This window comes from Stigmatopora argus, chromosome 22, assembly GCF_051989625.1.
Source record: "Stigmatopora argus isolate UIUO_Sarg chromosome 22, RoL_Sarg_1.0, whole genome shotgun sequence".
NCBI lineage: Eukaryota > Metazoa > Chordata > Actinopteri > Syngnathiformes > Syngnathidae > Stigmatopora > Stigmatopora argus.
Window position 1 is genome coordinate 11,974,919 of NC_135408.1, and position 27,370 is coordinate 12,002,288.

Sequence of the window (27,370 nt, forward strand, 5' to 3'; positions counted from 1 at the left end):
AACACATTATAGAAGCTGTCAGCTTATCCAAGCCGCTAATCGTTTCTTGGAAGGTTCTGTTCTCGGCTTCATTTTAGCAAAGGCGCCTCTTTATTGACTTTGCCTACCTCCTTTTCACCCCCATTTGTAATCACGGCGCCATTGACAAAACAAACAGCAAAACAAAAACACTATCGGATTCAATAGAGCATCATTATCTGAGCAGTATATTAAAACCCATGCTTTCAATCTTTCACTATTTAAAGTATATCAAATTTGTATAAGAACAAATAAATGGTCATGGTGGTGTTTTTCTTCCCAGAAGAATAAATTCACCTTCCACCCCAAGCAGACATTTTAGTCTTTTGTGAAATGTCTTGACAACTGCTAGAGGGATTAGCATAAATTATCTGTCACTCTTTTTTTTATTTGGCAGACTCTCGAGTTCATGATAGAATAGCGCCGTTAACAATTGCTAGCTTGGCAAGCCGCGAGCGGGAGAATTTGGCTGGTCTTCGGAGTAAGCGATCATCTTTCAGTGCCATTGACAGCATGAGACGTTGAATGTTTTTGGAGCGGGAGGAGCTGAGTCAAGTTCTTTTTTTAGGAGCGCTTCAAAAGGAGACATTTGATCTGATTGGACGCATTATTCTTCAGCAGACACTTAAAAAATAGAACTGGGGCTAGACTCCTCACAGCAACAACCCCCTTCCTCCCCTGTTTCATCTAATCAGTTCAAATTAACCTTAATACACGCGGCGCCGAGGGCTTTTGACTCGGCGAGATCTATCTCCCTGACACACCTTGTAAGACTTGCTGGTGTCCCTGCTGAATGACACACACACACACACACACACACACACACACACACACACACATACACAAAAATCTAACCGGGGATGACAGGAAGGACCTGAGAAAAGTACGTTTGCCCTAAACATAGGCACAAGTGCAAGGTTTTCATTTAGCAAAACCAAAGCATATTCTTAATTGCAAGCAAATATATAATAATGTAGAACTAATAATCCTGACAGGGGGTTAAAAAAGAAGATGGATGTTTTATTTTTCCTTTGTTTCTTGGTTTCAATAGTCATTTTTTTCCATTTGCAACCATGGCTGCAAGCCCTCCCAGTCCAAATGAATTGGACACTAGCACTGGCAATGACTTTGAATGAGTTATAGGATACATGGCAAAATCATTCAGGTATAGGATATTGGAAACTATTTTTTTTGTATTTAAAACATGAAAAAATGGATTTATGGACAGTTAACTTTTGCCTATATGCGAGTAATCATATTCATTTACACTACTGAACTGAAACAAACTGTTCAGAACAAAGAGAAAACGTCCAGTGATTGGCAAAAAAAAGGAGTGGTGGTCTTTAAATCTGTATTTTTGAATCACTACAGAACGTAGATTGAGTTTTTTGTGGGTCATATTCAATGATATTTTCATCATGGGCCTGCGGACATGAGTTTGGACACCCCCGATTTAAACACAAGGTACGACGACGTGACCGTGGGCAATTCTTGCAGACATGCTAATAAAAATGGAACACATGGATGCACTGAGACGGATTTCCACAAGCCTCGGAGACGTGTTTTGACTTGGAGTCGCGCTGGGATTTCAAAATAAGGAATGAAAGAAGGCTGTCTGACCTCAGAGTTCACGCTCAAGTGACCCCTCTTCCTCTTCCTCATGTGTCAAATCACAAAAGAGCATAAAAATGCACCCAATGGCAGCTCCAGAGTTCTGGAGTGGAAAATATGGCTAAATTCTCTATTTGGTTACGACGGAGAAAATATGGGCGAATGCTTACGTGATTCTTTGTTTACAGGAAATATTAGTGGTAGGATTTGTTGACCTGCCGCATCTATAGAACCTATGAAAACATTGAGGGTACATATAAAGGTTGAATTCTGATGCTGAAATTGAATTGTTTTTGTTGCTTCATTATTCAATGGAATTCAACTTGTGCAGTCATAATACAAAGCTTGCAAATATTTGGAGCCATTTTTTCCATCTAACTTGCACTGTCATCAAGTGGTAAAACACAGTACTACAGTAATGCCCAAAGTGAGTCAGATAGGAAAGAAAATAATTGTTTGATATTCGTCCTGTGACACAATTTCATTTTTCAAATGGCCTTTCATTCAACTGTAAGAAATAATGTGCCTAATGATTGAAAGATGGGAATGAGTTAAAAAATTATAGGAAAGCAGACAACTAAACATCAAATTATTGCTCATGTCCCTATGTCATCACATTTGAAAGGAATACATGACAAAAATATACTATACATTTCCATCCTTATGCTCCAAGATAAAATCTAATATAGTATTTTTCCGGCTGGATCCGAGATTCTGGCCGTTTACCAAAATAGAACACAAGATGGCGAAATACAACAGTCTTGGAATAAAATGGACGGATAGCTGGGAAAGTCATTTCAACAAAACCACCAGTTAAAATACACAAAAAAATATGGCTGACTATTTGGCAAATTGCATTGATGAGACATATTGCCAATACTCTAAATTGTAATAGAGATTGGGGGAAGTTAGTTAGGGGTCCAATTGTCTCATTTTCAATGATCTAGAAAAGGAAAACATGATCATTAGCAAGAAAAATACCAAATTTGTTTCAAAGAATTAAAAGTTTCTTCAATGCATTAGTTACACTGCATAATTATATTTTGAAAAAGTTGCTGTTTTCTTACTATGAAGTTGAATTATATGCACTGAACTGTCAAGTGTCCAAATTTGTGAATCTTTGCTTGTAAAAATTCATACAAAATCACATTGGAGATGGTTTGATTATGGGTATAGCACTTTATGGCCAAAACTTTTGTCATATTGCCTTTCTTCAAAATGTAATATATTTTGACTATAATGTCATGATTTGAAAGAATATCAAGCCAGTCATTTTACAAGTGACGCGTGTGGGTTCCTCATCATGTGAAGCATTACCCAAACATTTCCAAAAGTGCTCCAATAAGGAAAGACAAGTTTCTGAAAATACTAAAATGTAACTAAGCTTCTTTAGCAGAAGCTGTGACCTCAATCTGAGGATTTACAAGCGCTCTTCGTAGTCATTTGACAGATTAAATTTGACCATATTTCAACGTGTTATTCATTTCTTAGTGCAGCCAAGCGTGTGTCCGACTTTGCTAATTTGTTCTGTAACACGGATGGAAAGGTAGCAGCGAGCTGACTGGGCACAGTTCAGGACCAGAATAGACCTGACTGCACTAAGATGAGACAGGTTGTTTTGGTGCACGAGTATGTGAGTTTTGTCAGTAATCCTACGAAATATCGGGAGGTTTTGCACACAATTTATTAGCAGTCAAAATGAGAGCGGAGTTAGAAAAGTGTCATTTTTAGTGCCTCAAATCACTCGTTTTGTCGTTTCTATGGCAAGTGCTGAAATGCATTGAGAAATTGTTTATTTTGAATCAAAGTTGAGTTCAGGTTTGGGATAATGTAAAGGAGTTAGCCCGTTATACAGCTTTGTTTTTAGAGGATCTTTGTGTTAACGCAAGTTAAAGCGCTGAGGAAATATCACTTGCCATTTGGGCACTTGACTAAATGTTTTGTTGCAGCTCACTTTTTCAAGGCTGATAAGAATCTTTTTAAGTCTCCCTGATGAGTCTTTTCAAAGAAAATTCAAATGGCAACAAAGAAATAGCGTGACCTAACTCCAGTTTGGATTGAAATGTTTTTGGTGGCCACCATTAGAAGTCCAACCCAAAACCTGAAATGAGTCTCATAATGGAATTATCCCAATCCTATTCCTGGTTAGCATTAGCAGTCCAAGAGCAAGGCCTAGCCACTCGGAGATGATAGCATTCCAATCATTGGCATTTTAATTGGAATGATTTCCCGACTGGGTGGCTGAATTATGAAGGGAAAATGTCTTTTTGAGAAGGACGCCGGATTGTCCGTTTGTTGAGCTGTCCAAACTGGAAGACGACATCTCGTGACATGTCAATGGAGGCGTTCTCCATTCTACGTCCCCCTCGACCACGTAGGTATGCGGGCTCGGAGCCAAGCCCGCCGAGGTCTGTGGGAGAATGCCACCCCTTGTGTGAGCTTGGACGCTGCGGGGCGAGCAGGTTACCACGGCAACCGACCCACCATCGCAGGCCAATGGGGGAGGTCTCTCGTAGAAATGTTTCCGGGGGGTTGGGGGGATGCCCTCGTAAAGAAATCCCACAAAAGAATGACTTACTCCATGTTTATTTTTTCTAAAATGATGTCTTAAATACCGGTCTTAGATCCTAGGTCCTAGATCCTAGGTCCACTCCATTGGGCCTTGCAGCGAGTGACCCTAAGTTCAACTGGACCGAACATCAGAACGTGATCAAACAACGCGACTTTAACGCGTCTTGCCTCCATCTCGACAACCCAAAAAGTCTTGATTCAGGTCTAGGTGAGAGTCCTGGTTTCAAATAGTTCTGGCCTTAAGCGCAAATGGCTAAAAAGAGAGCAGCAGGCTAAACCTTTCATTTTTAAAGCTCGGCACTAGGACCGCTCTGACACCGTGACGTCCCCTTTGTCTCCACTAGTCATGGCTTCCTCCCCCTCCTCCTCTCTCTCTCTCCTCCTCCTCCTCCTCCTCCTGGTCAGAATCTCTCATTCCGCGCCCGTCCTCCATCAGCAGCGGCCTGGATGCTCCGCCGAGCTCGAACATGGCTGTGAATCTCGCCAAGAACAGACTGGTCCTGCTCACCGCCTACCAAGACGTCATCGACGAGTCCTCCGACACCGACTGGTGAGTCGGATGCCCTTCTATTACGCTTCTTTTTGTGTACGCGTGTATGTGTGTGTGTGTGAGTGGAGGATGCGCAGGGCACGATGGAGCCCATCTTCGCCTCCATTGACGGAAAGGCATTCACACTAGAACGTGAAGTGAATGGTGACTTTTAGGAGCTTTGCAAAACCTCCACGAGAAGCTTTGGTTTGCACTTATTTACCACTTTCTTCTCCACAATGTTGTGTGCCTGAAATACTGATAAATGTCATCCTCAAAATGAGGGCGAGGCCAGGAGGTGTGTGTGCGTCTGTGCGTCTACGAGGGGGCTTCCATTATCACCTTTTACGGCCTAACGTACTCGTCGACGACACTAACACTGACCGCTGTTTGCACGACTGGTCTCATTGAGAAGAAAGCAAAATAAAAATTGGACTAAGGAAGAGGTCACGTGTTTTGAATTGTCGGAGTTCAGACGGATGGACGATCGATGAGCGTCAATAGCGCTAGAAGGAGAGCGTTCCCTGTTTTATCTGCCGTGTAAACGCAGGCCCACATTCTAAACCAATCGCATGTGTGCGATTAAATCAGCGCGGACAGCTTGATGGCTTGACAAATCCATATTCGGTCTCAGAGTAGTGACATATTTGGAAATCTTTTGACATCTTGGCCACTTATGTGGACTTCTCTGTTGTTGTTACTGCCTGTCTGGATACTTACTAATTGCTCCGATTAAAAAATAAAATTTTTACAGGTCTGGTCAAAGAAGAAAATGCAAAAGATATTGCAGTGGGAAGGTTCCATTTCACGGATTGTGCAACTTCTGAGAGGGAACTGATTGGAAAAAGATGGGGAGACACAAATTTGATTTGCAACCGGCCATAAAAATATCTGTTCTGCGGATTTAGTGAGAAAGAAAGAAAAATGGTGTAAACATAAAAATGTCCCGCCAGCTTTCGTTCAATTGGCTTTGTCATTGCTCGCCGTTGCCAGTAGCTTGTTGATTCCCTCCAGCTGTGAGTAATTTGTAAATGATTTATTCCTCCGGGACGCCCGACGGCGCAGGTAACGGCGACAGAGGTCATGTTTGACTTTTCAGCCTGCGTTTTGGTTAAACTGTAAGCCACTTGTCCTTGAATGTGACCGGTAAGCAGCTGGGTTAAGGTAGTTAAGTCGGGTAAACGACGTTTCTCCTAGACTTTGGCTCAGATTGGTATTAAGATGCTGATTTGAGAATGGGCCTCAAAATGGGCACTAAAATGGAAAATGTTGACAATGCATAAAGAACTTGAGCCCATTTGTGGCCCTTTACAATCTAACCATTCCCATTGAAATCCTCATTTTTCTGGTCTACGAATGTTAGGTCATCTTTTTGAACGATCAACTTTGACAACATTTCACCGACTAGTTTTTCTCCTAGTCAATAATAAATGGCGTGTATTTGAAACCCCCCTAAAATGATGGCGATGACGTCTCGGGCTTGTGGCCTGCCCCCGTTTTTCACACTTGACGAGATCTGAACAAAAGCAGACTTCCAAACACGTCTGACCCCCGAACAACACGTAACACCCCTTTAGCAGCCCACCCCTCCTACCACTTCCCGCTGTCCCAGTAAGCACACAGTCCTCCAGGGCGGACGGGAAGGAAGCACGCCATCCATATTGTTCAAACAGCTGACTTGAAAATGTCCACCCTAACAGACTCGAGACTCCTCCGTTAGTATTCCGGAGATGACTCCAAACTGAAATTATCGGGAATGTATGACTTTGGGCTCTGAGTAGTACTGTGCGTGTCTGTTTAGGGGAGTCAATGGTAGGGGGGTCACAAACCCAGCTTGTAGGATTAGCAATGGGAAGATCAATTTTCTATGTCAGGAAGCAGCTAGGAGTCAAGCTGGGATGTCATTACATTTTTTTTTCTCCACCATAAAAACCAAACGTCGTTCATTTTCTGAAAATAAGCCATTCGAAATCAGATCTGAGAGGTCCGTTAGTTAGAAGAATTATTATTATTTTTTTAAAGAAGTGCTATCACTCGGAGTCCTTGTTATTAGCAACATCTGAAATCTTCCAGCATTTCAGCGAGTGTAACAGCAGGGCAATTCCAGATTGGATGGGCGTAGTTGAATGGCTTCAGGACCCCCTCCCCACCCCACCCCCCACCCAAACCAATCGTTATTTCCCTCCCATGGCAACGCGGGGTAGATGTACAGGACAGATGAGGCGCTCATCTCCTCTTGTTGGGGGTGAGGCTGTGTTTACGCTGATAGCAGAACTAGCAGTCATCAGCCCTGTTAGGCAAGAGCATAAAAGTCAGAAGATGACCAGTTCTGCTTCCTGTTTCTTGTCTTAGTTTATTCTTTTTTTCTTTCGCAATCAGATCAACTTGTGGTTTTGTCACAAAGAGATGCATCCCGGCTTGGTTTATTTGGAATCACGTGGGCTGCTCCGGTGGCAAGATTAGAGGCTTATCGAGAATTATTATTCAACGTTTTCAATGCGCTGGTGTCGTGGGGGGACAATTATGGTCATCGGCCCCCGCCATGAGCTTTACAATTGCTTACGGGTGACACAAGATGGAGATTGTGTTCATCAAATTAATCAAGTGACCAATTTTGCCTGTCAGTTCTCAGTTTTCTTATTAGTGATTACCTTATTTACTCGCATATAAGCCATCCCGCGTATAAGCCACACCCGTAAAATTGCCTAAAATCGTTGAATTTGACGATTTCTCCGGTATAAGACGCCCCCTGATTCACAATTTTCACCTCCATATTCATGGTTTTAAAAGGGAGTACAAATGTATTACTTTGATGGGAAAATCTTAAGAAAAATCATCGCACGTGGTATTTCGGAGATACTGCATGAATCAGAAGCACATTATTAGGGTCAATATCATAAGGAATTAATTCATCCACTATGTAATGGTGGTTTTCTTACTGCAAAACTGAAAATAACCAATAAGTAGTAAATGTTACTTTGCCGAGAGCTACTGGTGAAAAAAAGTATAGCAAGTCTTGTGCGCATATAAGGCGTACCCCTTGAGTCAGTCATCATTTTTTTAGTTACCTGGCGTATCGCCAGAAATTGGGTCGTAGGCAAGTAGGATGTGTTTGAGCCATCATTCATCGACAACCGCGCCGTAGCCTTTGATTTAAAGACCACCGTTCGTCAGCAAAAGCCTGCCCAATCAATTGTGCTCTTCTCTTTGCTTTTCCAATTAGCGATAATCAATAACTATTGCTCCATCACCAGCTGGGGCGCCAACACAGGAAGGACGATGTTTTCCTCTCCTCTACATCACCAGCTTCTTCCAGTCTTGGCATTCCTAAGATTTTGCGGTTAATACCCATCCGTCGTTCTAATGGGGGTCCTAACCCGCAGGAAACATTCCCCAAACATACGATATCGCGTTACAGCCGGCAGCGTGCGGCGCTGAGGTCAGCTTCCCGATCGGGCGGCGCACAGGAACCGCCAATGAACGTGCTTTCGGGCCTTCCTGCTCATTAGACAGATGCGACACAGATGTCATTCGCTGGGCTGAAATCGGACAAGACAGAAAGCAGCCACTTGGACTTTTGACTCGGCTTCATGCTACCTTACACAACAATTGAAAAATTGAGCGCTTCGTTCAATTCGGTGAGGCATTCTGAGTAAGAGAGGCTGTGCAGACTCAAGGTGAACTGAACAAAAGACTCAAAGACGCTGGAAAAGACAGCGTGGAATGCTCGCTTGGGCTATTGCTTTCGTATCAAGTTAAACAATCGCTTGAAGATATTTGATATACTCGAGCTCCTTCATATTGGAAGAGTACAAGTTGGAGATGATGGCTCAAGAAGAAGAGGTATTTACTTGTTTCCACCCATAGACAATTTGTGCTTATTATCAGGGTCTTTGAGAGAAAGTTGACTAGTTTGTTTTTACGAATTTTGTGAAACGTATAGATGACTTTAATGACTTCAAGGCTCGCTTCTTTTCAAATATTTGCCTACGTTCTTCAGCGCATTGGCCCGGCGTGTTTATTTGAAAGGTCAAATTTAGTTTACGTGAAAAGTTTTAAGCACATTTCAAATGAATTGTGACATTTCCTAGGTTTACATTCCCTAGCCAAATGCTTTCCACCAGATATTTCTCTTCAACAAACCCACCTGTCCCCCAATCTCCTACTTCTGGGAATCCAGCTCATACTTGGATCTAAATTTGGAATTTTTCCTCTCTGTCCTCATCAACTTCAACTAAAAAGCCGCCGGATCTGTCCTCCGCATAGACAAAAATAGAAACACTAGCCAGCTTTCGCCACGGACGCACGGATGGAGTCGCGGCGAGAGCCTTGGAATCGGCGCGACATCCACGCAGAACCGTAAGTCTGTTGCTCAGCACATCTGCCCAATAGTTCTGAGGTTCATGAGGGTCAAGTGTGGCTCTTTTTAGGGCAAAAGACACTGAAGACTTTTGTCATTGACTTGGCTAACATCTGCACCACAAGCCAATGAAGCCAATGTTTTGTTTTTCGATTATTAACTCCAACAAAAGCGCAACAGACACATCTTTGTGCCGGACTCTTTTGCCTTGGGGCTACGAAGGCTACACCGCGGTATTCTTTGGACGGGCTCGCGAACTGTATCATCGATTTTCTTTTCGGCCTCGAGAGAATATTGAGTTTCTTTTGTCTGCGAGACGGAATGCGAAGCGCCGGCCGCTCGTCATCTGATAGGCTTTATGAATTCAAATGTTTGTTCCATTTAATTTGATTGAACCCATCTCTGTGCATCTCTGTGTTTCTAGTATGCGTTTGCGCTTCTTCTTCTTATTTTTAACTCAGATTTCAGCCTTAATATGTTGCCAATCCAATACAATCCGCCTCGGGCCGACAGAATCTATAATCCTGCTCCATTGTCTCTGGAAAATCAATCCGATTTTATTAAAGTGCTTCCCTGTCAACGTGTACGTTTATCCCGTATTTCATACGGTTTTTTTTTATCATTTCAAATTGTGTACGCCGTATAAGAATTTTGTACGGGATTTTTTATTGAGTACGTTTTCTTGTAAAACCGATCTGGTTTTACCCATTTCGGCTCTAATCCGGATCGTCTCGGTCAGTAGTACCAGACGAAAACGTCATCGGCGACTGCTAATATTGTCATGCATTAAGCATGATATGCGCTTCCACATTTCCGCCCTTTTGACTATAAAAATATAGCGTGTCAGCAAGCAATGTCAAGCTGTCAATCTCAAATTTAGTGCATACTGATTGGACACCCCGTTCACTTTGGAGAAAATTGTAGACTTTTAAGTGCACCATATGTGAGTAATTATGTGCCGGGTTGCATTTATTTTGAAATTCCCCAATCTATGTGAAGTCATTGGAATACTGCAGAACAAATTTGGTATCATTGGAATGTTATGAATGCCCTCTATAGACCACAAAAGTAGGTCATTTGATTGGATGCGCTGGGTGGGAGATATTTAGGTTTACAAATGTCCTGAAAAGAGGACAAATTTGAACTACTAGTAGTCAGGAGGTTCTCACTTCATAAGGGGAATTGCAATCATTAATAAGGGCAAACAATCTTTCTATCTTCTGACTGACAAAAGCATCCGTCCAGATGAAGCCACTCACTCATCCATGTTGACTCTGAGGTATTTTTCGTATTTAGTGACGTCACCATCAGCCCGGGGGACTTTATGGTTGGCCTTTGAAAGATAATAAATGGCCGTCCGAAGCGAATGGTTGTCATGACGGAGCCCCCCCCCCCCCCACCGCCTCCCTCGTATCCCGCACGTGTCAGTTGGCATGGTCGCCCGTGTGATTCAGAGCGAGCTCAGTAGAAAAGCCTTCCTCTTTCGCAGCTTCTGCTAACAGACACTCGTAATTGTCGGGAAGCTCGATGAATCCCTCTTTCTCTTTTTTTTCACGTGGCACTCATGTCTTATCCGTCTGTTTCCCGCTTGGAATATTTTGTCGATGAGCCCCCAAATGAACCCTGCTTTGCTCACCGCTATTCTTTTCTTCTGCTACGACAAACTAAAAGATGTCAAGTGATTTATTTGTCTTTGTCCGTCAAAAGACAGTCCAAAGATCGCGTTTAGTGGAAATGAGGTTAACAGACGTTGACGCTAGAGAATGTGGGAGGAGAATATTTGATTGTTGGTTGGAAGTCGGAGGACGGCTGCCGTTAAATGGGGAACGCTGTATGCTTGCTTTTCAAAAAGGCTTTTTTTTCAATGTGATTTCTGGGTCAGCAGTACAAGTTGGCCTTGATCGGAACGCGTATGGCGAACCCCAAAATCATTTCAAGCTGATTAACTTTTGACGGAAACGATGTCAGTTCCATTTCATTGAGTTTTTTTGCCTTCAGCACAGAACAATAATGGCAGCAAATGCATGATCTTCTTCACAATTCTTGATAAATTGCAGAATACTTCAAGCGATCACGCCAGGAATAGAATAAAAAACGCTCAACATTTACGATAGTCGATCGTCACGGTTGCCAAAGTGGGAGAAACATATTTTTCTCATCTTAAAAACAGATTCCGAGGCAACGTTTCATTTCCGTGCGGTCACTCGAGAACGGCGGGGTGTACAAACCCACGTCCGGAAAGAAACCTAGAAAGCGGCGGTGACTCCGACGTGAACTCTTGGCATTTTTCGGCAGGTCGCTCCGACCGCGCCGAGTGAAAAGAATTCTTATCCCACGATAAGGGCAGATAAGGTCGCCAAACAATTGGATTTTGATGCGAAAGCGCAAAGCGCCTGACCTGAAAAAAAAGCTCTTTACCCAAAGTGCCGCATTGAATCTGTATTTTCCGGAGTTGACTTACGACTTAATCGTCGGCGCGACGCTTTATGATTTTTACTGCTCTTTGAAATGTTCCGTCGTACAGCGGCGAGCGCCTGCCATTTTTCCTTTGTGTCTGTCTCTCTGTCCTTTGCTTTGCTCATAAATATTCATGTCTTTTTGCTCCCCGCCCCCTCCACGTGTGCTCATGCCGTTAAAATGTCTGCTGCTGATTACATTCTGAGCGGAAGAGTCCATTTATTGAGATGGGCGAACGGGACATCTTTTATTTGAAATATTTTGGCTTTTCTTCTCTCATTGTTGTTTTATGAGTTAGATCATCCTTCTGCAATTATTTTCAGACAGCGTTTTAATTTTTGGGATCTAATTGGTTCGCGGGCCGCATTAACGCAAAATATTAGATATATATATTTTTTTAAGTATATATGATAGATATATTTAGATTTTTTTTAATCGGATTAAACTGGATAAAAAGCCCTAAATATTCCATTTTTATCATCTAAAACAATGTTTATTTGAGCTTTTTTTAATATATATATAATAGATATATTTAGATATTTTTATTGGATTAAACTGGATCGAAAGCCCTAAATATTCCTTTTTTTATCATCTAAAACAATGTTTATTTTAGCTTTTTTTTTCAGGGAAAAGGTTCTTTGTTTTCCATTTCAAAAGGAAACAAAATATTTTTTTAATTATGTTCAATATTAAAGAGGAAAACAGAACATATTTGACAAAATGCCTTTTGAACTAAAAACACAAAAAGAAAAAAAAAGGATTAAAAAATGGCAATGGATGATTTAAAAAGGGGAAAATCAGGAAATATAATTTACATCTATAATCTTTATTTGAATTTGATCCTAAAACCGAAAGTTGATTTACTTTCTCGGGCCACGCAAACTGATGCGGCGGGCCAGATTTGACCCCCGGGCCTGCACTTTGATAGCTGTGATTTAAAGTGATCAGGGTGCAGCCTGTAAATTTACTTCCCCTTCAAAATAACTCAAGACAAGGCCAGTTTACGGCAACGCAGAGGAAATGAAGCAATTTATCGGTAGCTACTTCCAATCTCCAGCCCAGCAGCCGCCATCTTTACCAGTGTGACAAACAAGTCACTTCAGCTGGACTTTTTAATTGTAGCCTCGTCGCCAGTGTCATGTCGATCCCCCGCCGTTGGTCTATCAATCCCATAAGCCCCCCGGCAGGCGAGTTGGCACCAAAGCGGCTGAGCGCAGCTTGACTCCTCCGACTTAGAATGTCGTCTATAAGAATCACTGGCGAGCCGCGCCCACGTCCAAACGCGATACCAGGAAGCCGTCTGTCTGATTTGGAAGCCCTCGCGTTTTACGTGATCGGGGTTGAAGAGTCAGGAATTATTTGCGCGGAAACTAGATTATGAATCCAATCTTTTGTATTGCTGGGACAATTTCATGACCACTGCCTTTGGAAATGTAACAAAAAATGATAACTTCCATCTCAAACTCAAATGACGAATTTGACCCTATAAACGTCACGTGGCCCATTTTTGGGGGATTTGAAAGAAAATCTGAAAAAAATGAGCTGTGAAATATCCCGGTGAATGCATAGGAATTGAATTCAATTTCTTCATTGAATTTTAAAAAATGATGACTTTTTGAAAGCTGCCCAGATAAGAGGATATCCAAATAACAATATAAGCACGTCCTGACCACGAGGGGAGGCAGTAATGTAACTACAATATGTATGACACGTACGTGTTAAGTCGTCCTTCACGGCGAATGCGTACAGTTTAGCTGGCGATGCCTCCCGGATAGAAAAGCGGCTCGTCTTTGTTTGCGCATCAGTCCAGCTGATCCCCATCTTTGGCATTCTGGCGGCCTCTTGGCTCTTTTGTCTTTGTTGAATCCAAGCAGCTGCGTCGGTGGTTATCCGGATGCCGGCTAGCGTTACACACGCCTCTCTCTCTCTCTTACAAAATTAGGCTACAGTATTCTAAACCACAACTGAATACAAATGTTTTTTTTTAAACTAGCGAGACCTAATAATCCTGTTGCTGCTATTGTTATTTTCAGCCTCCGGGATCCGATCCCACGAAAAAAACGAAAGAGCGAAACGAATAAATGCTGCTTTCAAGTGAAGAGAAAAACAGAATAAAATAAATAAAAGTCAAATGAGAGGAAATGGAGTTGTAGGACAAGTCAAACTTGGGTTGGTTGGCGGACCGCATTAACGTCAACTTTTAGATATAATATTTATATATATATATATATATATATTTAAATTGGATTAAAAGAACTGGATCAAAAGGCCTAAATATTCCGTTATTGTTTTTTTTAGATCTAAAAGAATGTCTATTTGAGCTTTTTGAACTAAAAACGCAAAAAAATGGATTAAAAATTGCATTTGTTGATTTAAAAAGGGAAAAATCTGTAAATATAGTATACATCTATAATCTTCATTTGAATTTGATGCTAAAACAGAAAGTCGGCACTCATGATTTACTTTCTCGGGCCGCACGAAATAATACGGCGGGCCAGATTTGGCCCCCGGGCCGCCACTTTGACACCTGTGCACTAGACCCACAAAAACACGCGTTTTTGGTGGTCCACCTGTATTGTTTGAAGCCTTTGAAGGCTTCGGCTGTGCATTGAGTGATTTCACCCGCGGGCCAGTTGACTGAAGAACGAAAGAATTTTTGGTGTTGACGTGATGTCAGCATGTCAGCATGTCAGCCATCTTCCGTCCACGAACAAAACAAGGCGCGGTTTTAGGATGAAGCAAGAAATGTATAGAGGGAGTGGCTTAAATCACCCACCTGAAACAAAAGCGCCCTTTTTCCGCCTCAAAAACGGAAACTGCGCTATTTTCCAGGTCGTCGGTACGGACGTAGTTTAGCTATCGTGACAACCCCGGCAGAGATTATATTGGGGGTGTTCGGGGGTCTGGCCTGTGAGTCTCTACTCTTTTGGGGGGGCTCAGCGTCCGAGCTTTCACCCCCGCTGGGGCTGAGCATGTTTAGCCAAATCCTTTGCTTCGCAGACACACGCGTGCCACACAAATCCCAGTTAAATACCAGACTAATGGGGAGGGCAGTTGGGGGTGCCACAGAGCAGACAACCACAAATCAAATCGTCTCATAGAGGAAAAATCATTTGACTCAATCCAATCCCTAAATGACAATATTGTGTTTTTGAAATAGGATATACGTGTAAAAGTCAATATTTTCCCAAGAAAACTTCTCAATTGTTATTCTTTCCGTCAGTTCATCGGAAATAACCAGTTAAGCAACACTGCAAAAGCACATCTTGAAACAACTCGATGTCCTGTAGCGTCACAAAGACAAAGGTCCATAAAATCCAGCCCCCCCTGCGCACCCAGAACTGAATGATCCCGATCATAACCCCGTGGCAGAACAATCCGACAGCCACAACTTGTTTCATTTTAGATGTCGACCTTTTTTTTAGTTATTGCGCCAGGGTGAAAAGCACTTTGGGAAATTTTCTATTTTGGGACGAGATACTTCCCAAAAGGACGCAAAACAATGGCGCAAATAAGTACGAGCTTCTCTCAACTTCCCTCAACTTTTGCCTATTTCTTATCATTTTTGGCGGTGGAATTATGACCAAGGAGCCTTCTAGCCGCGCGCATAACTATCATACGGTAAACCTTCCTGTTTCATAACCGACTCATAACACTGAGCTCATTTTCCTTGTCACATTTCACCGTTGGCAGAAAATGGATTGACCCTCGGATGTCTCTGAACGCGTCGGAGTCGATTATTCATTCCCGTTTGCCAAAAGCTCCGAAAACTATCTCGCCAGTAGTAAAATGAGGGAATAACGAGAAAAGGAGAGGTGGCAGATCGGCCTGCTGTTTGCTGAGTTCAGCGTTCTGCCGCTTTGCAGTGAAGTGTGCGCTTTCACAGGAGGGAGGGAGGGTTGCTGGTCCACAGAGGCATTGTGGGTAGTTTCCACCCAGGCTTCACGCCTTCTGCCTGGATACAAGCCGTGTTACATATTTTTCTGTGTATCTCCAGCGAGTTGTCTTGAAATTTGGGGGGGTGTTGGATGAAATTTGCTTGGTTTCAGATTTGGATGATTTCCGTAAAAGGGTTCATAAGGTGACCTCATGTCGTCTTTTGTCCCGAAGCTCCTTGTTTTTCTCTCTCCATCGCTTTCAATTCAAGCCTCGCAGCTATTTTAGCACAATGCTGACCCAATGTACATAGCTTCATCCCAGACCTTGAATATTTCATTTCAAATCAATCTTTTATTGTCGTTAAATTGCCGTTTCTGGCCGGAATCATGCCATGCGTTCACAGACGGTGGCATACGACGAAAAGCACAGAGAGAAAACCTCCCGTTGGTGCTGCACGCGTCCTTCTTGGACCATCTGGGCGTCAGCGTGCTCCAGCCAATTGCGCTTGTCGCTCTTTTCCGCCGTATGGCTGACACATCGCGTCTGCGGTGAGACATAAGCCGAGCCAAATGCTGCAAAACAGCGAGATTTTTGGGAAAAATGTCTTTTTGGATGAGTGATCATGCTTTACAGGTTTTTTCTCTCATGAACATTTCAGACGGGTCTTTTCCTCCGATTCGGTGGAGGAATTTTGGGAAAGGTCCTTTCTGAACGCAGGGCGAAATTTCAACCAGATACAATCAGAGGCTGGATAGGTCGATAGCCAATCGCAGGGCAACATGGAGAATCTCCCTTGATCTGAAGATCGTACTACAGGTTTTTCAGATTGGAGGAAAAAAGACAGAGTGGCCAGAACCCTCCATAAAACCACGGAGAAAACTCCAGACGGGAAGGCCTTGATCCGACCTCTGACTTTCCGAACTCAGACGCACGGGTGGCAAACGCTGAGCGGAAATCGGCAGAATGTCCGAGGCACAGGAAAAGCCAAAGTTATTTACGGAAGCGTCCATTGCAATCCACCATTGTCAGACGTAATTGAGTTGGCGTCTCTGGAATACGTCCCAACCGGAGGCATAAAGTCATCAGCACTTTGCTGTCCCTATAAATTTCCCTGGCCTCGCCTCGCCACTGACTGAACCGCCATGGTCACTCGGCCTAGACGCTGCACGAACCTCCCAGTTTGGACCCGACAAAGAGCAGAAAATCGCTGACGAGATCGACGTCGGAACCGGTTGCCCCGTCAAAAAGAAATGATTGAATTGTCTCTGAAAATAGAAAGCAATGGCCGCTCGATGAAGTGCTCTCATCTTCCTGCCTCGTTGGCGCAAATTCTGCCGCCCCTCCCTCGGCACGGAGAGAGATTAGGTCGGGTTTTTTTCGGGGGGTAGGGGGGGCAGAGTTTATGAGTTCCACAGAATAAGGCTATTATGTAAAGCATAAAGCTCATCGCACACTCCCAATTCCCTACGCACGCACTCTGCGCCCTCTCTACTGCTTTATAAACAGTATCCCGACACATTGTGTTGAGATGATAGATCAGCGGGATGGTGGACTACATAGTGTGCCTCGCAGCTCGGAAATTCGGGGTCAGGATTTCTGCATATCTGCAAACGACTAGCGAGAGTCCAGTGGATATACTTCTTAATTCTGCAAAAGTCAGAACCCGTAAATGTACGGCCTAAATGGTCACAACAATAAACGGATAACGCGGAACCTTCACATCATCGCCCGTGTAATAGTAGACTATTGATCGAGTGTGTTGTCACCGGGCTCGGTTAGAACTGGTGTGGATGTCAAGAACCCAAAAAGAGGCTGCAGAAATCGACAAAACATTTGATAGCAAAGGCGTCTGAAAGTCGGGGGCAGAGATGGCTTTTTTTAAAGTGAACTGTATTCCTTTCTTTCTAGCACTTAAAATCCCCGTTTCAGCTGAAAACCGCTGCTACTGCACAGAAATCATTTGCTAGATTGAATGAGGATGTAAATAATAAAGAAGGTGACGCAGCGCTATCTGTCATTGGACATGAGAGAGTATAAATAGTACTACGGCGGCTTGGAATCGTCCCGTGGGGCGGTACCAGTACCCGAGAAACGGAAAATGTTGCCTATGCCGTCCGAATAAATCCCAAGTTGTGTGCTTGCTGTTCTATGCAGTACATCACGTGTCAAAGTGGCGGCCCGGGGGCCAAATCTGGCCCGCCGCATCATTTTGTGTGGCCCGGGAAAGTCAATCATGAGTGCCGACTTTCTGTTTTAGGATCAAATTCAAATGAAGAGTATAGATGTATATTACATTTCCTGATTTTACCCCTTTTAAATCAATCATTGTAAAATCTAAAAATATATTTAAAAAAGGCTAAAATAAATATTGTTTTAGATCTATAAAAGAATGAATGTTCAGGGATTTTAATCCAGTTCTTTTAATCCATTTATTTTAAAAAAAATCTAAATATTATAAAAATAAAAAAAATAAAAAATAAAATCAGATAGGCTTGTCATCATCATTGACTAGACAAAAGCCTAATTGTCATCATACCCATACCTCATACATACTGTAAACAAACCATTACTGCGGCCCATTTCAGAACATCTCCAACAAAAGGCAATAAAACACCCAAATGGAATCTTTTCGTTTCATAGTTAGCCGAGTATACTTTTAAAAGCCCTTGAAAAAAATCAGTCATTTTGCGAGGGTGTAAATGATGAAGTGAAAAATGTATATGGCTGATTTTTTTTTTTTTTATGCACACGTTTTTCTTTGAAAAATGAGAGTAGCGATTCTGTGTCAGAGCAACCTGGAGAACAAAGCTGTCAGTACCCTTAAATCTATTCTGGTTAACACCCACTCGTAGACGGAAAGTGCTATGACGGCTGCTAACGGCCTTGACGGATTGTTTGGAGCTCAAGTGTTTTATTACTGAAGTATGTTTTTTATATTCCTAGGCTTGAATTGAACAGGCAATTGGCTCGAACAGACATTTTTCGATTGAGCATTTTTCCACCCTTGAGATGAGCGTTAACAAGTGTTTTCTCTCAAAGACTAAATGCTAACATGTCAATTATTTGTTATGAATCGTATGCAAAGGGATTTGGAATAATTGTTTAATTGTTAAACCTTGTGGACTTCCTGTGTGTGGCTCCAGTTTTTTTTACCTAGGTCTAGAATGTCTTGTGTGTCTTGTGTCTTTCTGAAATTTCCCGAATACGGGATGAAATAAAGTTCTAACCTAACCTATTAAAATAACTTGGATTATCTTTGAATGGATACAAAAACCCGACGCGTTTAACCGGTTTTACGGATGCTTACCTTTGCTTTTCCCGTCAGTGAAGTCAATTCAGCGGCATGTTTTATTCAATGGATGGCGCTCTTGGGTTGATTTGTGTTCAAGGACAGAAAGCCGTCCGGGCAGCCCTTTTAGGCGGCTCGATCGCCGTCCTCGCCGCTTGATCCCGTAATGCTTCCCGCTTTCGCCGCAGGCATTCATCGCAGTCGGCGTTTTTGGGGGAGAGTCATTGATTGAACGGGACGGTCCATTCTCGCTTTGCAACTGCTCTAAAGTATTCCTGTCAAATAGAAAGCAAAGATTAGCAGTGTCAATGCACTTTGGGCAAGAAATACAATTTTAAGTCTCGCTATGAATGGCAATTACGACATTAGATGTAACTTCAGTTTGCACCAAAACCTGATGTTGAAGGACCTGTGTACAGTCTGCAGTATTGGCCAATAGCAAGGGTGTCAGACTTGGGTTGGTTCGCGGGCCGCTTTAACGTAAACTTGATTTCACGTGGGCCGGACCGTTTTAGATATAATATTTAGATATATTTTTTATAAATGGATTAAAAGAACTGGATTAAAAGACCTGAATATTCCGTTTTTTATAGATCAAAAACAATGTTTATTTTAGCTTTTTTTAAATATATTTTTAGATTTTACAAAATGATTTTTGAACTAAAAACACAGAAAAAATGGATTAAAAAATGACAATGATTGATTTAAAAGGGGGGAAATCAGGACATTTAATATATATCTATACTCTTCATTTGAATTTGATCTTAAAACAGAAAGCCGGCACTCATGATTTACTTTCCCGGGCCACACAAAATGATGCGGCGGGCCAGATTTGGCCCCCGGACCGCCACTTCGTCACATGTGGCCAATAGGAACCTTATAGTTGGAGTTTAAACCCTCTGTTGTTTTGGTCCCGTTTGAGCGAATGCTAACATTTATTCAAGGCTTTGCACCGATGACCACACATGGGGTAACAAATCGGGTTGTCTGCTTCGTTTGCTTTCCGCTTCCGTCTGTGGGGGAAGGGCGCAACGTGTGGTTAAAAAGACGAGAGAGACGCTGCCTTGCGAGTCATTTAGCATCAGTGGCGGACCACTGGAGCGTGGACTGAAGCGACATGACTGAACTCTTGACTCTCATCCGAATGCGCCGCTTCCAGACCTCGGGAGAGATCTTCCAGAGCCGTCTTTTGGCGCCCACATCTCAGAGATGGGAGCTCGCCAGATGTAGGCCGAGTGCAGGCCGGAGGGGGAAGGGGGTCCCCTCACCACTTTGCGCCGCGACCCATCGTACACACTTGACAGCCCTCGCCAATCCAACGCGAACGTTTGCGTTAAACCAGATTGACTTTAGAATCCGTCATGCTGTTGATTTGAATTTTGTACACAAACCGCTTCACTCTCGCTATTAGTCAAAACAATATCGGAGATAGGGACACAGCGAGGACATAGAGTCCAATTTGTTGTAGTTTTCGTACTATGGATTGGTCTTGCCTGTCTATAAATCAAGCAGAAAGCTGAACAAAGTACGCACATGTTTGCATGTGAGTCATGAATTTCGCCCTTCCTCAAAGCCTGCCTGCTTTTTGGCTGTTTTGATGTTCTCTGTACGCACTTCATCTTATTAAGCGATACATTTAAAATGGTAAATTAAAAAAAGTGACTCAATTGTCACATCTAAAGTGGTTTTCCGTCCAGTTTAATTCAAATTTTTAATCCAATTGGCTGTTTTGATGTTCTCTGTACGCACTTCATCTTATTAAGCGATACATTTAAAATGGTTTTAAAAAAGTGACTCAATTGTCACATCTAAAGTGGTTTTCCGTCCATTTAAAAAAAGAAAAAGTAATTCTACTAAACAATACATAAATAGTACGTAATACAAGAGCAGAAGGGCTTGCTTGTGGGGGCTTTGATTGTTGAGGTCATTTGATTTCTTCGATGATGTGAAACTTTTTCAGATGCTTTGATCATTCTTTACTAAATTGAACGAATAATGGTCGAAATGTCACTTGGGTAAAATTGTCTCTGGTGTTGCTTGCCACGGGGGATGAATATCCATAAAAAAGCCGATTTGACGCAGTTATCTACAATGGCGTCCTCCCACTTGGAAGGCCTCTCTGCCTCTCGCTAAAGCATCCACCCACATTTTTTCTTTCTTTCTTTCTTTTTTTTTTGGCGTAGGACTCACTTCCTTTAAAAGGCTGCTGCATGCTCGCAGAAAAGCATACTAATGCCATTTGGAACACCCAGTGAAATCCCGTGAATCAAATCAAATCATTGACTTCTAGCCAGTGCGTCGTGGTCATTCCGTCCGTGGCAAACATGGTCAACATCTCGTTTGGGAGATGAAAGCTTGACGTACGCTTGAAGAACTTAACATTGTTGATCTCCCTAATGTTCAAAATCCGTGCAATTTTGCAATTGCACCGTACAGAATATAGTACTTTAACATTTGTTTCACGTCTATTTGCTGTCATCTGATCTTACCAGTTGACAAAATACTTTCTCTTTGCACCGTAAAACATGTTGATGTTACTACGTCATACGCCATTTTTTAAACATTTTCATTGCCAGAAATGTGGAATAGAGACCGTCTCGTGGTTCCGAGTTACCTAAGGGTGACCCCACGAGAAGATACCCACCCAAGGAATTCATTTACCTTCAGGAACATCACGGCGGTCGACGTATTTAGGGTCACCCGTTAAAAGTCCTTCTCCGAGCCCCACTGGGAACGCTGGAAATGGACGACTGTAATGGCAAATGGATACGATAAAGGACATTGAGTTTGGAAAGGTCACGGCAAAGTGCGAAGCGAGCCGCACCATAAACTTCATGAAGCAATCAAAAAAGAAATAACCCCACCACTGTTCCAGTTAAATGTGGAAATAGATTGTTTTGTTTTGTTTTTTATTGTGGCAACAAATCTGTGACATTCATTTTAATAGAATTAAGATTGTGAATTGACTCCTGTTGCCTTTTCATGACAAGTCCTCATTCCACAATGAGGTAAATGAGTTTGAGGAAATCTGATTGGACGTGATTAATTTGGGTTATTGGGTATCGAGCATTAATGATATAACGGAGTCCATGTACAAGGCCAATATGAAAAGGCTTGATAATTGCACTGGCGTCCTCCTCCGCTCCCTCCCGCTAATTACTCTTCCCCACCGCCGCTTGGTCGCGTCACGGAAGGCGCAATCCCGTTGGGAGGATGTCGTCCCCTCCCACAGGAAGCAAATCACATGGGCAACCTTCGCAAAATCGGCCTGCTGATTTCATTTCAAGATGAAAAACCGTCGGAAATGTTACTTTCGGCAATCTGCGTCCGTTAAAAACAGTTCCTGCGCCACAAGAGAATTCATGCATTCGTTTTCTGAACCGCTTCATCCACTCAAGGGTCGCAGGGGGTGTGCTGGAGCCTATTCCAACTGACTTTGGCCACGAGGCTGGGGCACACCCTGAATTGGCGGCCAACCAATCGCAGGGCATGAGGAGACAAACAACAAATCATAGCTAGGGGCAAATTTTGAGTGTGTTTTTTGGAATGTGGGAGGAAGCCGGAGTACCCGCAGAAAACCCACGCCAGTTTGGATAGAAAATACAAACTGCACACAGGTGGAGTGACCTGGATTTGAACCCAGGACCCAGGAGTGTATGACGGAAAATCGGTCAGCGGGCAGAAGATGATAATTTGCCGTTCATCAACCACTACTTTCAGGGGTCAGGTGTCTGTTTTTTTTGCACAAATTAGATGGGCGGGCATGATGTCATGGATTAAAAAAAAAACATGTGAAGGGGGACCAAGCAAGGAAATCGCCTACGCTGATCCGGCCTATCAACTGCAATGGCAGCTCACAAAAGCGACTCTGTGTGAGTTCTTGTTTTTGTGTATGTGTTTGTTTAAGAGGACTCCCTCGTGTTACACGGACGTCTCTGTCGGAGGTGACTTCCCCCGTCTAATCTGGCTCAAAATGGCCGTTTCTGCATCAACTTTTAGTGGAAGAATTGCTACTAGTCTCAGCTGAAGCCTTATGCGTTGCCGGTTAACGATCGGTCGCCCTCTAAATTGGCGGCACGTCACAAGGGAAGAGAGCAAGTGGTTAAAAACAAGGTGGCGCCATGTGAAAATCCAAATGAAGCTTATCCTCTTGTTAAAGATGGCAGAACGGATCCTTGAATTTTTCACACTTAATCCTCGATGAAACCATCGAAAAATGACAATAAATGAGTCTTTGATTGGCCACTTACCCCTAATCCCTGCAGATGCCACGCTTTGTATTTGTGGAATGTTTTTGGTTCCTTCCAAATTGTGCCTCAGCTGCCTCTCGCCTCACCCACCTGTTCCTCGTCATCTCGTTTGCTCTTTAACTTTGTTTGTTTTTTCCCTCCTATTTCGGAGTTATTGTTTGTTGTTTGTTAATGTGCCCGCCAAGCCTTGTTCCTGCTTTTGGGAATGGATAGTTTGGGGGGGTTTAAGCCTAGTCATTAGTTTGCCTCCTCGGCTTTTACTTCTACTTTGTTTGTCCTACTTATGCAAAACACTTTGAGCTTCCCACGGCACAAAGTCTACCGCCGTGGAAGCCATTTGTTTGTGCTCCCCACTCGCAAAATGAGGAAATATAAACCCAAAACTACCAGACACATAAGAATCGTACAATATAACCCTTGTAAAATGGTGGCATAGCAAAAAAAGGTAGTTTTTCTTTTGTCTGCCCTTTAAAAAGATCTAAAACTTTGAAAAAATGGAAAAATATTGTATTTCTGAGTCTGCATGAAAATGGCAGAAATCCTGTTTTGTTTAAAAAACACACACAAAAAAAACACTTCTGAATTGTATACAATCTCTTGAAATAGAAAAAAAGAGCACGGGGCTATCGGCCGAAAACATCAGGTCCTGCTCAAACACAGTCCAAACATTCTGGTCTCCCTCCTTCTTGTTTACATTGGCTCGCATGGCGACGGCCCAACAATGGCGGCGGACTGCGCACGCTCGGACGCCGGTGGAATTGCAGGAAGTCCATCATGAGCCCGGCAGGACGCAAAGACTACTAATTGTGCATTGGCTACCCTCAATTGACCAATTTCTTCCTGAAAAACTTCAGCCATCAACAAAAAACATCCTTTTTAACAAAACTAGGCGGATGGCTTCCATCGATTTGACCCATTTTAGGAAGCCGGGTAGCCGCCGTTAATATACTTTGAAATCCGTGACGTGATTGGAAATGTGGTGAGAAAGAAAAGGTCAGGGAGAGAAACAAGCGTAGGTGAGAAAAGGGAGGGCGAGTGGCCAAACGGAGGGTATTTGAAGTATTTGAGGAATGATGGACTGCTCTCCGGCTTCTCCCCGGGGTGCTCCAGTGCTTTTCAGCTCACTGTTGTGATTGCATTGGATTACCCAGGCCCGGTAATGACTCTCTCTCAAGGGAAAGCCAGGCGCCACAACTGGCATTTTGTGGAGAGAAAAATCAAACAAAACCACCTCTTCTTTTTTTGGAACTAGCCATAAGCAATTTCATGTTCTAGCATAGCACTTGAGAAAGAAAATTCCAATTTGGCTTCCTCAAACCTGCTCTAAAAAGAGAAGTGTCAATGGTTAAAGGCACTTGGCCAACTTCTGTTTGACTCTCCGGGGTTTCATTTCACTTTAGTTTCCCGGCCTCTTGGTTTCAAGTCCCTTACTTTGGTCCAAATCTGTAGTTCAAGGTCAGAAATGGACTTTTTTTTCCCTTAAAATGGCCTTTTAATTGTTCTGCAGCCCATTTCAGATGAGCCAATCATTTGGAACGCCGACTCGTTGCTCATGCAGGCGTTCAAATGCTAGTCAGCCCTTTTTTTGGGAACGGCAATGAAACAACAGGCAGAAAACATGAGTGGAAAAACGTTCCTCAATTCGCTGCCTCAGCTGCCGCTGTTGTCGGCCGCGGTTTGGCCGGCCGGGATACGCGCAATAGATTCCCATCTGCTCCATTCATTTTAACATCTGCGGGAGAAGTGACGTTTTCCGGGGAAAAGAAGCAGAAAGGCCCCCCGCTGATGTTTTATGGTTTGATCGGAGAGCGAGACAACAACCCTCAGAAAAAGAAAAAAAAACAATCTAGAAGTGATGTAAAAAAAAACCTCATTTTTCATGAATTCAGCAAGCAATATTAGAACATGTCAATCAAATTTACTTGAACATCTGCCAATAACTAGGAATATAGCTTTCTCATGTACTCACATTGCTCTTCCATATTGATCTGCATGGTGTCGCGCCCCCTGGTGGTCAAGTCTCACACTCCTAAAGGGTAGCAAATGCACCATTATTAGCCTTAAATTACACCACTTTCAATTCATCGTGTCATTAGGAATTACCAATCACTTCTTTGCTTTTTAGGGAAAAACCTTGCCAAAATTTTGGATGGCAGGGGATGCCATTGTCAGTGATATACGTCCATTTGGACTGGGGAGTTCATTGCAACCCCATCAATGGCTATGAAAGACAAGAGCTCTGTTCTGGACTTGGACTAGAGCAGATATATAGTATTTTGGTCTATTGTGATACCAAAAAAAGCTTGATCACATGCAGAAAATCCTCATTGAAAGGCCTTTGCCGATGCCAGACTTTCCTTTTCTCTGTGCTTGGCTTAGCCTTCATTCTTCATTCCATTGCTTTTGCATGAAGTCACTGCTGTGCTATGCTGGTTTCTCCCTCAATAAATAACACAATGCTGTCTTCACTTCTCTGTGACTTGGCTGTTTTTCCGTCAGTATGACTGGAACTCCCCTGACCGGCCACATACTTTTGCCATTAAAGGAAAGGAGGTTTATTACGCCGTGTTATTTTCTCGCCACTATTTAAAACAGCTTCCAGGATTTGTGATGTGCTTTTGTCTAAGTAAGAAAATGCCCAAAAAGTACAAGACTTTCTCCTCATGAGAAATCATGAGTTACAAATGAAAACTATGGTAGGAAAAAAGATGAAGAATTAAGATGACTCCAAAAAAAAACTACATATAAGGAAAAAAACACTCCCCAAAAAGTCTTAACTAGTCAATTTTTCTTTGGTTCTTATTCCAAGCACTTCTGTCAAACTTTTTCAAACATTCACTGGACCACACTAATGATGTTGTCATGGCAACTGAAGCAAAGATGGGTTTTTTTTTTTATCTAAAATTGCACAGCCTTTAATCATGATTTGATTAGATGATATTGCCTTAGTCTGAAATGCTGGTTATTCCTTTTAGATCAAGTTGAGATCATCTCATCAGTAATCAGACTCACTCTAATCAATACAAGTATCGAGCAAAAGTGTCTCCCTCATCATCTCATTGGCTGCCTTTGACGGCAATAGACGTCCTATCCATTTCTACCTTGAGTGCAGTCATGAAATGATCCCATTTGACTGCCATAATCTCTACTGCCTCCTGGTGGAGTTGCAGAAGAAAACAAAATTCAGCCCAATTGAAGCCCATTCACAAGAATAGGTTCAGTCACTGTACATAGGTCAACTGTTTCTTTGTTTCATTTGTTTTTTATTATTATTGTTATTATATCGACGCATGCTCTAATTTCTTTTTTTTGGTCTTCATCAACTTTCAGTTGAAATGATACTTGACCATTATTCTGCACTCTCTCCACATTTCCTCGAGCTGTTTCTGGGTCAGGTCGAATGCGTATGAATAATAAACAGCTGTCTGCTTGGCAAAGAGAATTATTTATAGGGCGTGATCTCAAAATGAACCTGTCTTGTTTCCTCTCTCTTTTGTTTTCCTTGATTTTGTGGTCTCCATTTGTCTTCAAATGCATGATTCCTTACTTCCTTCAACTTGAATTCATAATTACATGAAGAAGAAAAAGACGGAATTGCCAGAAATTCTCACTGATCCTTTAACCTTCTTCCTTTTTGAAATCCATTTTCTCACACTAATTAAAAAGTACTATTATTGGAAGACTTTTAATTGGTGTGAATGCAAGTGTAAATGCTTTTTTGTTCCTGTGATTCAGTAATGACCAGCCGTGTTTTATATTACAATTATCACTAGAATACTGCTAACTCTAATAATAATTCACATTTCCATATCCAAGGGCTGTATGTTTTTTTGCAATGTTTCGTTATGCAACGCCACAACTTTAATCCAGGCGATTTTAATCTCTTCCCACCTTCATTTGACCTCGTCTGAGGGAAATGTGGGTGTGTGAAACAGAGATAGGGAGCATTCATACATTATTTAGATGATATACAATCAGTAAAACTGAAATGTTATTAACAAGGATTGCCCTACTAAATATAAGCATGACATCCTAGCTTCATGATAGGAAATGGCCAGGGGCGGAATTTGGGGTCGGGGGGTGCGGGGGTTGGCGGTCACATGGGCGGTGTGGGGGGAGGTCATGGTAGGTTCTCAAAACAACGTTTGCGTCATGAATTGCCTTCGGCTGCGCAGCCAAATTGAGGAGAGGGAAGTAAGTGCTGGTGCACAACTTGGGATTTTAATGCAAAATACTCATACAAATAATTACTTCTGGGTCAAAGTTAACTTCATAAAAACTAAACAGGGGAGATGCACGGCGACAAATAGGCAAAACAATACTTACGGCAACAGGAAAACACGAAGCAATACTCCCACAACCAGACATGCCAGAACACAGGGTTTCGCCACACAGACAAGGGTTGA

General features: G+C 42.6%; 1 protein-coding gene and 1 long non-coding RNA gene across 7 annotated transcripts in view; one reads left to right on the forward strand and one right to left on the reverse strand.

Annotated features, from left to right (window-relative positions):
* The first annotated feature begins 4,584 nt into the window (after positions 1-4,584).
* dbn1 (drebrin 1) overlaps positions 4,585-27,370 on the forward strand; it is a 30,526-nt gene continuing 7,740 nt past the window's right edge. For all 6 annotated transcript variants that reach the window (XR_013298029.1, XM_077591600.1, XM_077591598.1 and 3 more), the window contains exon 1: positions 4,585-4,750. Coding sequence is in view for 5 of the 6 variants with exons in the window: in XM_077591600.1 (XP_077447726.1) it covers positions 4,668-4,750 (83 nt within the window). In the remaining variant the exon portion in view is untranslated. The remainder of the gene's footprint in view (positions 4,751-27,370) is intronic.
* LOC144067727 (uncharacterized) lies at positions 6,925-27,364 on the reverse strand. The gene is made up of 5 exons (XR_013298030.1): positions 27,291-27,364; positions 24,934-24,993; positions 21,376-21,464; positions 18,733-18,989; positions 6,925-7,019 (listed from the first exon to the last, which is right to left on the reverse strand). It is a non-coding gene; the product is annotated as an uncharacterized LOC144067727 (long non-coding RNA).